The sequence below is a fragment of the Sminthopsis crassicaudata genome, chromosome 5 (assembly GCF_048593235.1).
Source record: "Sminthopsis crassicaudata isolate SCR6 chromosome 5, ASM4859323v1, whole genome shotgun sequence".
NCBI lineage: Eukaryota > Metazoa > Chordata > Mammalia > Dasyuromorphia > Dasyuridae > Sminthopsis > Sminthopsis crassicaudata.
The window spans coordinates 108715399-108727418 of NC_133621.1; the positions used below are offsets into that span (position 1 = coordinate 108715399).

The 12020-nt window shown below is 40.4% G+C and overlaps 1 protein-coding gene across 1 annotated transcript in view; it reads right to left on the bottom strand.

The window, feature by feature from the left end:
* Positions 1-3508: 3508 nt before the first annotated feature.
* The window catches only part of EXOC4 (exocyst complex component 4), a 911913-nt gene continuing 903401 nt past the window's right edge, over positions 3509-12020 (bottom strand). Inside the window, 1 exon segment of the mRNA XM_074267888.1 lies at positions 3509-4848. Coding sequence (XP_074123989.1) covers positions 4611-4848 — 238 coding nt within the window. The 3' untranslated portion in view covers positions 3509-4610.

Consider the following 12020-nt stretch of genomic DNA (forward strand, 5'->3'; position numbering starts at 1 on the left):
ATTTGAGCTTCACAAAAAGGCAGGTTTTATCATCCTTATTCTTTAAATGAGGAAACAGAATTGTCCTGACTTTCCCAGACCTAGGAAGTTGATTGTAGGGTCATAAATATAGAAATATAAGAGAGCCGGGAATGTCCAGTGGTGTCAAACTCAAATAGAAAAAAAGCCTGCAAAATTATGTGTAAGGATCCCTGCAGGCTGTACATTGCCTACAAAACCACGTTCACATTATCTATGTTTTGTTCTTGTTGTTCAGTCATTTTTTAACTGACTCTGTGACCTCATTTGGGGTTTGGGGGCAGAGGTACTAGACTGCTTTGCCATTTCCTTCTCCGGGCCATTTTATAGTTAGGAAACAGGGTTGAGTAACTTGCCCAAGATCTCATACAATTGCTAAGTGTCCGAGGCCAGTTCTGAACTCAAGATTTCTAAACTCCTGGCCCTGGCTCTCTATCCACTCTGACCCCTAATTGTCCATCTATGTTTTACTATATTTTAATTATTTATTTTGTTATATATTTACCAATTTCATTTGGTTTAAGTTGCACTCAGGAGTGCTGTGGGCCATATGTTGCCCACTGGACTCATGTTTATTATCTCTGATCCAGTCCCATTCTTTCATTCACAAATGAGGAAGTGAGGGTAAGGGAGATTGAGATAAGGTCACCTAGATATTAAACATCAAAGACAGAACTTGAACCAAGAGCCAATTCTCCTTTCACTGGAGCAGGCTGACTGCAAGCCAGAGATTTTTCTCCTTTGATGTTTTATTGCTCTTCTATTTTTTGACATGTCTGTCACTTCCCAATGGTTTCTCCAATTTTCCCACAATAGAATTCTCTTGAAATAAATAAGTACATTTCAGCAAAAGGGGCATAGACCTGGAATCAGGAACTCCTCTCCCTGAGTTCAAATCTAGCTTCTTATATTTCCTATCCATGTGACCCTGGACGAGTCATTTAACCTTTAGTAGGGTCATAAAGACCCAGACATGACTGGAAAACGACAGAACAACAGTTAAGCTTAAGCAGAACAAGTCAACACACAGATGATATCTGAAGATATAAGCCTCGTGCTATACTCGTAGCCCCTACTTCTCTGCCAAGAAGCAGGCGGCCAGTTCGATTATCGGTTACCATCAGCGCCGCACAGATGGGTCAGTTTCTATTGACCACACCACGACGCCCTTGTCAGCATCTGTTTCTGAATCCAGTTAGGAGGACATTCATTTTCTGCCTCCTCAAATCACACTGTCCCAGTCAGTCTGCTCTAAAGCTGACAGGCTGGCTGCTGGGGCTGAGCCGCTGCCATTTTTTTAAAGTGGGACTCCCTGCTCCTGACTCTGGAAACTTCTGGAGCTCCAACACTTCTCTGAGCGGACCAGGGGAACACCATATTTAGGGATACTTTCCAAAGATTCAAGACAGAGAGATGCTGATAAATATTTAAAGGTTGTCTCTCTAGGAAAGAAAGATGATACAACTGAAAATTTAATTTGCATTTTTAACATTTTCTCCAAGTCCCGATTTGTATTATCAGCTGACTTCCAAGCAGATTCAAGTTGGAACTGCCACACTCCCGGTCCAAGACCACCAGTTCTCAGGCTCCCTGATTCAAGAGCTGTGATATGTAAATGCAGTTCAGTTACAGGGACCCAAGATACAGAACTCAGGGAGAGGGGAGTAGAAGCTGTGAAAATTACTGCAAGCAACCTCAAAGAATTTGGTGGGAGACAGCTTCATAACAAGGGCTTATCAAGATCTCTTAATTTAGCTTTTCCCTTCAACTTTTCTTTCAAGGTCACAATAATTCTAGGAGGGAAGATTCCAAGAGGCAATCAGGCAGCTGTGAACAAACTCATTCTACAGGCAGTGGTTCTCGGTGAGGAGCCAGCTAACCGAGCCCTCGCTCCGAGTCGGGGGCTTTGGGAGTGCTGAACTCTTCACTGATAGCCTGGGTTTGTTTCAGCTCTAGCAGACAACAACCTGTCTTTCAAGAGCTGGAAGTAGTCATTCTCATAAGGTATGGGTATCACGAGATGTGCCTAATTACAAGGTATGTAATCAGAAGTGGAAAAGACCTAGTTATAGCTAAAATTGGATGCATATAATGAGGCACACACCTGAAATCAGTTGTTCTAGCACGGTTGGGATGCAGTCACTTAAAAAAATCCCACAGATAAGGGGGATACAAATTTTGATGAGATGAAAATGCCTGAACTGGTTGTTTTAATTGGATTCGGAAGTGAAGGATGCCTGTAAATCACAGACTAAAAATCTCCAAGATAGACTGGCTTTTTCCTTGATCTAGTCCAAGATTTCTTAACTTTTTTTTTTTTTTTTTTTAAGTCTTGGACTTCTCTATCAATCAGTCTGGTGTATCAAATAGATTCTTCTTATAAGATAATATTTGTAAAGTGCTTTTTAAATCCTATTGTGCTATATAAATACTGGTTATTATTTCCAGAAGTTTTTTTTTTAAACACATAAAATAAAATTTGTAGGATTACAAAAGAAAGCAATTATATTGAAATGATGACCAGATTGTTTTTAGAAGTCCAGGGGCCTGAGGTTAACAACACTTACCCAGAACAGTTCAACATTTATTAAGAACTTCTCTGCATAAGCCTGAAGGGATAGAAGATTCCACTAGCAGTGATAATAAAGAATTATTTTCATCAATGTAGCTCAACAAGTCTGGATCCTCCGTTTCAGCCATTTTTCAGCGATGTCTGATTCATCTGGGCTTTTATTGGCAGGTAATGGAGTAGTTTGCCATTTCCTTTTCCTGCTCACTTTATAGATAAGGAAACTGAGGCCAAGTTTAAGCTCTGGAAGATGAATCTTTTTGGAGGGATTCCTGGCCCAGCCAGCACTCTATCCACTGTGCCACCTCGCTGCCCGCACATCACTACTTCTAATGTATTCCCTGTGCTGTTGTTGGCACTACCTCCCCCTCAGCCTTCTCCCTCCTCCCAAATGCTTTCCTTTATGGGGAGCAGAGACTAGACTTGCAACTCATTCCATTTTTCATCTACTGCTCTGCCGGTCCCCATCCTCCAGTCCCTTTCCTGCCTCCTTTTGTGGATTGCTTCTTGTAAACTTTTCTAGTCTTTTTCTTATTTGTTTCTGCAGTGTTTGGCCCAGTGCCTAGCACACAGTAGGCAATTAAGAAATGTTTATTAAATTGAATTGAACCCACATCACCCTGTAGAAGAAGGCTAGGCTTGCGAGCAGAGACAGTTTCATTTTTGTCTCTGTATATCCAGAAGCTTATGGTACCTGGCGTATAACTGGTGCTAAAAATGCTTATTAAATTGAGTTGCAGATTCTAAGGCCGGCCCTCTAACACTAGGACATGCTGCCTCAGGCATTCCAGGTTTCACACTGCCTTTTTGCAATGCTGATAATTAGGAGGATCATAGGATCAGAGATTTGGGACGAGAAAAGAATTTCAGAGGCCATGGAGACCTAATAAAATTAAAATAAAAACAATACAAGAGACAAACTTTAAGTGTTCTCGAAACATCCTTTAATTTTCCATTTTCTCCAAGTCCACAGTTGAACAAGCAGTTTGAGAAATTCAAGACCATCAGTGAGAGAGGCCACAATGGGTAGAGGTTCTCCTTGCAAAGAACGGGGAGCACAGACGTGGGCCATGTGCCCTTCTAAGGTTTCAACAATGTCTAAACTATGAGAACCAACAACACTCGCGAGTCTGGTGAGCGGGCCTGGGCAAACTGAACTAGAGGAAAGGTGACCGACAAAAGCAATCAGTCAGAGAGGAATTCATGTGGTGCGTCAGCGCCCGTGGTGACTCTGAGGCTCCTGGCTCGGACTCAGCGAGTAAGGCAGCATGTTCACTTCCCAGTAAATGACCAGTCCTCCTCCTGTCCTCTTGGACAGTGGGGGGATCCCTGCTTCCATGGTTGATCGAGCTCCTTGCCACCAGTATCATGGCTCTTGGTTCAGAAAAAGCAGAGACAAAGACAACCCAGGCAGCAAAATATTCCACGACACAACTACCCTGTGTGTGGCGGAACAGAAGCAGGTGATCCATCCTCTCGGGATGTGGAGGGAAGGCCATCCCTGCTGGAGCCTGTGGCCTGCTTTGACTACTCAATTAACTGCTTTGGTAGGCCTTGGCAAGAGAAAGGCAAAGAGAGATGAGTAGAGAGCTAGATATTTCATTGTAGTAAAAATTAATAGCATCAAGGGAGTGAGAACCTTACTGTCTATGAATAGAAACTTTATAACATCTTTTAGATCAACGAGATTACAGGAAGGGACTCTCTTTCAAAATGTCAGAGTGTTTATATGCTAAGGAGGTGAGAGGAACTGTGTATTCTTCCTTCCCTACTCAGGTCTCAACCATTCCCAACATTTCCACTCACACTCTGAATTCTTTTGGGAGTCACCACTTTAAACCCTCCCTTTAGGGTTAGTACAAAGAAAAGAAAACCTTCCCTCCCCTAGCAGTAAGAGTAAGTATCCCTCAGTGTAGAATTGATCAGAAAACATACAGAAGGATGCATGATGAAGACAGATAACAAAACAAAGTTGAGAACACATGTAGTGGCCACTGGCCATCACAGCTTGTGGAGGCTCGGATTACACGGTGGTTATTTTCTTATCCTTGGTGGCTTGTTTGATGGCGGCTTGCTCACAGATGATCTCTTTGAGGCGCTGAAGCCTCATGTTCTGCGTCGTCTGGTCCCCAACTCCTGTCTGACTTCGGTGCAGCAGATTTAAGGCATGAATGTACTCCAGCTCCGTGTACTTGACTCCTTGGTCAACCACCAGGTTCAGAAGCTCATCGGCTGTGTTGTACAGCATTTCATAATACTGCCTGGAAAAAGAAAAGAAAGAACATTCTTTTAAGGCCTTATAGTAAAGAAATAGGTTTTTAGTTAGACTAAGTATAGTGGGGATCCCAAGGAAATGAATCTAGTGGAAATATATGGCAATCCCATATCTTCTGTAGACATGCTTCTTACTTTTAGCAACTGGAATATGCTCTCATTGGACCGATTCCCAGAAACGGCACCCATTTTTGGAGATGGGGGGGGGGACCCAAACATTAAGAATTCAATTTAATTTCGCAAATGTTTATTTAACACCTATTGCATGCAGGCAATGGTGCTATATACTTACTGGGGGAGATGTAAAGTGTCCAGAGGAGAATAGGACATATGCACAAGTATGTCCATTATAAAATAATACAGTTAAGTATGTAAGAGAAATATAAAGTGCTATATCAATAAAGAACATTACAAAAAAGAGGAGGAAATCAGGGAACACTTCATAGAGGAGGCAACATCTGAATCCAGATTAAAATCTAAACTGTTCCTACATTGTTTAAGGCCCAGACTATTTTCTTTCCTCCATGGTGAAGCGCACAGAATTCTTCTCAGAATAAGGCTTTAAAATGCATAAATTAAAATACATAGAATTATAAAGAAAACCAATCATATTGAAATATAGTTATCAAAGTACTGGAAAAAAAATCCACAGATTCCCTGATTAAGAACCACTGACCTAAGTGGCCTTTGAGTTCTGACAATCTGTGAATAAATTATTGTTAGCCAAGGGTAATGTACTGTTATAAAAGAGGTACCTTGGGGACTCTGCTTATTCTTTCTGAGAGCCCCTTTAAGGTTAGGTATAGCCCAGTTTGCCTTAGGAAGATGGTTTTCATTTTGAAAATTGGACAAATGTAAAAGTTTGCCAACTCTCTCCGACTCCCCCCCCCCAATTCATTCCTATTTTCTGTTTGTTCCACACACTGAGGTAATAGTTTCTAAGTTTCATTCTACTATTTTTAAATTTTATTTTGCTTTGAGGGGATCTTGTGTTAGGTTCCAGAATATGTGCCAGACCAACAAACAATATTGTGAATATAAGTAACAGGCTATATCATGACGGGAGTCTGTAATATTTGTTAAGGAGGTATATGCTTCAGAACTAAGTTGGGGAAGGGGGGGCAAAGTCTTCTGGACTTAGAATCTGACTCCTTGAATTACTTCCTTGACTTATTGCCCTAAGAGTGGAGGTGGTACTGGGATCAAAGATTGTAAAAACCTTGAGTGGGTGATCATGAATCCTTTGGCTGACTTTGTCAGCTAGGTATAGAAAGTTTCATCACCTGTAGGTCATGATATCCTTGGGCACATGATCCAGAGGGCAGATAAAAATATGCAATGTAGATTTGTGCAATTTACTTTCACTTCTAACGTGACAGTAGCAGAGTAGATGAAGAGGAAACAAAGAATGTTAAATCCTCTAGAGTTTTTAGCTGATCATAAACATTAATCTAACTGTTGGTACTTAAAAGATGAAATTTTTGTCTCAGTAAATCCACTCCTGAAGAAACTGAGCCACTCTAATATCAATATTCTCAAAATAAACAAAGTTTCATCTGAATGGAAGTGGGGCTCACAGATGATTACCCTTGAAGAAGCAAACAAAAGGAGTTGGTTTTATTGTGCACCCAAAGGCAACAAGAAATAATTGCATTTGCTATTCCTTCTTATGTGAATATGCAGTCTTCATGATGATCATAAATCTGTTACTGACCCAGACACACTCCTGGCTAATCCCACGGAACCCTAAATTCTGTGTCTATGAACTTCTTGAGTATTCTCTTAGAGAGACTAGGAGATTCAGAAGTGTCAATTCAGATATGGGCCATGAGAGCCAAATTGTGCCAGAATTTTACTTGTCATATCCCATTTTCTAGGAATGCTTTATGAAAGGTAAAATCTCAGAAACGCAGAGAAGGAATATAGTGCCTTTTGGGCAGAGAAGATCATTTGGGCAAATGCATGGTAGGAGAAGATGTACAAAGCAGACTTGACTATTTCTGATGACTTATTTTTCATTTCTTTCAAAAAATAAATTTTCTAGTTGACTTTTATCCTGAAGTTACAGTCATTTCCCAATTCACTCCTATGCTCTCCCTGGCAATAAAGAAAAACAAATAAGCCAAAACTTTCAGCTCAGAGATTGACAATGCATTCTAACTTTGAAGTCCTCCACTCTCTGCTGGGAGGCAGAGATCTAAACTTATCACCTCTTTGGAGCCTGCTTTTAATTTTTTTTCCAGTAACTTCATATGCAGTTTGAATTTTTTCAGTTGTAGAAATATGAGAATAGGGCCTTGGTGACTTATATTTCTCTTTTACATTTTTGCAATTGAAAAGTTCAAAAATGCAATATGAATTTGCTGAAAGGAATTATGTGCAGTCTTTAGGATGTCCTCAGCTTTGATCACCGGATAAAAAGACAGCAGCATTGGCACCTTAAATTATTATTATTAACTTGGTTGGATTCAACAATGAAGCAGCAGGCTGAAGGAGGAAGCAATTTCACCATTGTTTACAATCCTTTGTACTATTAGAAAATGTTGCAGTCTGATAGTAGGTTATCACAGGGGTATTAGAAAAGAATGGGGGTGAACTTGTAGTGAAAATCCAAGTCAACAAACATTATCATACAGGTACTGTGTGTAGTGCAGTGGGCATCTAAGTGGTGCAGTGGATTGAGGGCCTGGAGTTAAAAAAGACTCCTCTCTTCCTGAATTCAAATCTGGCCTCAGATCTATGATCCCTGTCATTCAGCTCTGTTTGCCTCAGTTTCCTCATCTATAAAAGGAGCTGGAAGAAGAAATGGCAAACCCCTTCCAAAAAAGTCCCAAATGGGATCACTAAAAATGAATGAACAATGTGTGTAATGCTCTGTGCTAAGCCCTGGAGATAAAAAAATGAAAAAAACATACAATCTCTTCTCATGCTTAAGTTGAGTCTCCCAAGGGGTAAATCACACACACACACACACACACACACACACACACACACACACACACACACACACACACACACTCACACACACTCACACACACTCACACACACATACACTTTATGAACCAAAGCCAGAGAGTAGTAGGAGGAAAAGTGCAGAACCATGTAAAGTATTCTAAGGAGACTTGAGTAGGAAGAGCTCATTTTTAGAGTGTGGCATGAGGAGGGTTAGGAGAAGGTTTTTCAGATACCTAAGTCGAGCCTTGATGGATGAGAATAATTTCAATAGGTGAAGATGAGGAAGAAATACATTCTGGGCATGTGAATGCAGAGACAAAAGGTGAGGCAAGAGGAGTTGAGAAGAGAAATATGAGCTAAAGCTGAAAAGGAGGAAGGTTGGGCAGGCTCTGGGGTGCCAGGTTAAGGAATTCTAAACGTATCTGATGAGGAATAAAAAATTATTGGGGGGGGGAGGGTTAAGCAAGGGAGTAACTAGGCAGTAGAGTCCCTCTCTCTCCAGAGGAACAGAGCAATTGAAAGGTGGTGTTCCCAGGGCACCATGGGGTAGAGGAAAGACACTTGATTACTGCGAAAGCCTGGAAGCTCAACAACTCTCTCAGCTCCCTTATACCCAGGAGATTGGAGAGGGGAGGCCACAGATGAAGTTGCACAATTAATCTGTACCCAGAGGTCACTGACAAAGAAAAATGGTGAACAGGACAGGGCCAATGGCAGAGTCCTGTGGTATGCCTCCAAAGACTGTCCTACAGACAGACTGGCATCTATTCATTAATCTCTATTTTTTGGAAATAGTTATTCAGTTACCTAACTGGATATAGTTAACATTTCTCCATCTCGTTTACAAAGATACTGTAAGAGACTTTATCAAAAACTTTATGAATATCAAGATATATCTATAACTTTTCTCTTCAGTGTCTTATCTAATAATCATATTAATAAAATAAATGAGTCTGTCTGGAAAAAACTGGAAAGACACAGAATCAAGGGAGCTGTGGGGTTAGATTTTAGCTCTAATTAGTATATGACTAAAACAAGTCACTTAATCTGAGTTTCAGTTTCCTTATCTGTAAAGTGGGGACAATAAAATTTATAGTCGGCTAATCTCACAGAGTGGTTGTATGGAGAAAATTAGAAAATCCATCTAAAGCATTATGCAAAGCTTAAAGTGATCTATAAATGCCAGCTATTATTATAAACTAGAAAGGGAAAGGGTTCTCATTAAACCAACAACATTTCTAAATCTATCTTGGGGGCATATCTCTTGGCAGTTGGTAGAAGGGTAGGAAGATGTTACTTCCTGGGAATTACAATGAGATTCATTGTAAATCTAGTGTCTTAGCTGAGTAGACTGGCTGGTAATATGGAGAGAATGTTGTTCCAAGGCTGATGAAAACCATAGAAGGCCATAGGAAAAGAAATGCATAGATCCCGAGTTCTGTCTCTTTCAACATGTGACAGGTGATAAAGGGCACATCACTTAATTCCTTAATGTGCCAATAGCTACTATGCACTGAAAACACTTATCTACTTCTCAGTGACACTATAAAGAAGAGAATGGAGACACTTATAGAGACTCCAAGATCCTTAGATGAATGGTACCCAGGAGCTGCAAATTCAAGTTATTATACACTCCTGACAGGTTGACTGATAGGGTATTTCATATAGTTAGAGAGAAAAAATTCTACCATAACTGTGATGATATATTAGTTCATAAAGAAACATGAATATTTAAAATAGACAAAAATTCATTTATCTTCCAGAATAGTATACAGTAGCAAAAACTAATTCAAATTACCATGGTACTTTCCATACTTTCCTTCGGAAGATGATGAGAAAGGGGCGATAAAATATGGCCCAAAGAGAAAAGAGAGAAATTGTAGCCTCCACGCCATTAGAATGTGTTTCCAGAATAAAACAGTGCTGCAAAAATTACATTAAATTCTGTAGTCTGTTTGGAATAAATAATTTAGCAGCTTCTATTGAGACCTCAGGAAAACGAGAGCTCTGTCTTCATCATTAACTATTAGAACAGCCATAACAACTGTCCTAGTGGGGTTGAAGTAGACACAAACTGTCTCTTTCCCTAGAATTGGAGCCTTCCAAAGATGAGTTTTTACTTTTTCTGTGTCTCATCAGAGCTTAGTGGGCCTGGCATGTAGGAAGTTCTTAAGAAATGTTAGCTGACTGACTGATCTCCAAAAAAGTGAGGATATTTTCTAAATCATCCTTCATTAAGGGTGAAGTAAAGTTCCTGCTAGTGCAGACTGTTCCTACTTTTTCCTCCTCACCTTCAATTTGTTCTGCCAACAGAGGTTTTAAGGTGACACTCTGGATCACCACTAGAGTTGGAAGGGCCTGGGGAATTTAGGGTTAACCATCCTTATTCTTTTTCATCCTTGGGAATAGTGGTTCTCAAAAGTACCATGCTGAAGGAGACAGCTGCAGTAATTAAGTTAGCAATATATGGAAGAGATAACTACAAATGATAAAACCGTAACTATCATTAGGAAAATATGTATTAGTAAAAAGAAAAGCTGATACATGCAGGTTTCCAATATATAAAAAGTCCCCGTTTTTTAAAATAGGCAACAGAAGGTCAGCTCCAAATTGCAGGAATGCATGGAAGAGGGTTTTCTGAGCTCTGAGTGGGGAAGGAGAGGGAATTCTGAGTCCTAAAGAGGGAGGAATAGAAGGAAGGAGCCATCCGGGATGGGGGGAGGCGAATTAGAAGATCATCTAGAATGCTGGCCGGGAGAAGCACAGAAGTCCTTTTGGGCATACCTGAGTGTGTGCAGGAGGGAATAAACTTGGGTTCTCCTGGGGTCATGCTTGAGGAGAGCTGAAGAAAAGCTAGCTTTGGAATTCCATTTACTCAGAAAGAAGTAGAAAATGTCATTCTGAGTGACTCTAAGCTCTTTAGTGGTCTTTGACTTTAGAAGGTTTTGCCTACATTAAGGGGCCTTGTTGTTCCATTCTCTAACCCTACTTCCTACTTCAGCTATTATCTCCACTGTATTTTTTAGTCCCTGGTGAGGTAACAGATTAGACTCCCTCCTTTCTTCCCCAACCATACCCCCAATCCTTCTTTTCCTCCTCATTCTGAAGCCCTGGTTATATAAGCAGAAAAATCTGTGATTTTATATATATATATATGTATATATATATATAAAATGTGTGTATGTGTGTGTGTGTGTATGTATATATATGTATATATATGATGAGATCTTCAATGTTAGGTGTGGTTAACAGAGGAATTGATAAAAATTAATCCCTTAGGAAAGCAGGAAGAAGGTTCTGATAATGGAGATCAGTTTAGATCCTTGGTCCCACTCTCCAAAGGTAATCCAGTGAGAATCCAAATTTCTTCGGGACCCTGAGGCTAAAATTTCCCTATAAAATTATATATATATATATATATATAATGTCCCATGGTTTTACTGCTGCCTTCCTTAGGATCAGTCCACCATAACCCTCTGCCTTGTGGGTCTTTCTTCTCGCCACTCCCTCAATGCTACATGTTCTCTCTCCTAGCTCCATCATGCTTCCCAATCCCACTTCTCCTCCTTTCAGCTAACTCTTCTAGGGTGCTGTGTTCCTTTCAGGATTTAGCCTGCCAGCTAAGGGCATGTCCCAACCTCATGGGATGCTCTCTTTCTACTGGCTAATTGTGAGTTCCATTAAGGAGCTCGTCTTTCATATACTCTTCCACTCCATTTCACATTTATCATTCCTGGTATTAATTGTATTCTGGCGTATTATATTTCTTTAATTTGTCTATAACCTGTTCCTCTAAATAAATCTACCTTTTGCCAAAGAGAATGGCCATTATGAATTTTTCACAAGACTTTTGGTACCTGCCGTCATTTGGTGACAAACCCCACACCATCAATCATATCATATATACACAAATGTCTCTCTCTCTCTCTGTCTCTCTGTCTCTCTCCCTCCTCTCTCTCTCTCTCTCTCTCTCTCTCTCTCTCTCTCTCTCTCTCTCTCTCTCTGTCTCTCTGTCTCTCTCTGTCTCCACACACACACACACACACACACCATTTGGGGGTGTTCATGGTGGGGCACAGTTAGTGGTACATGGTAATTATGCCATGAATACTTACAACTGCAGATGGAAAAATCACAAATTGCCAGAGATACCTGTATAACTAACTCAACCATGGTATAGGAAACAGTCATAACTTGAAACCTA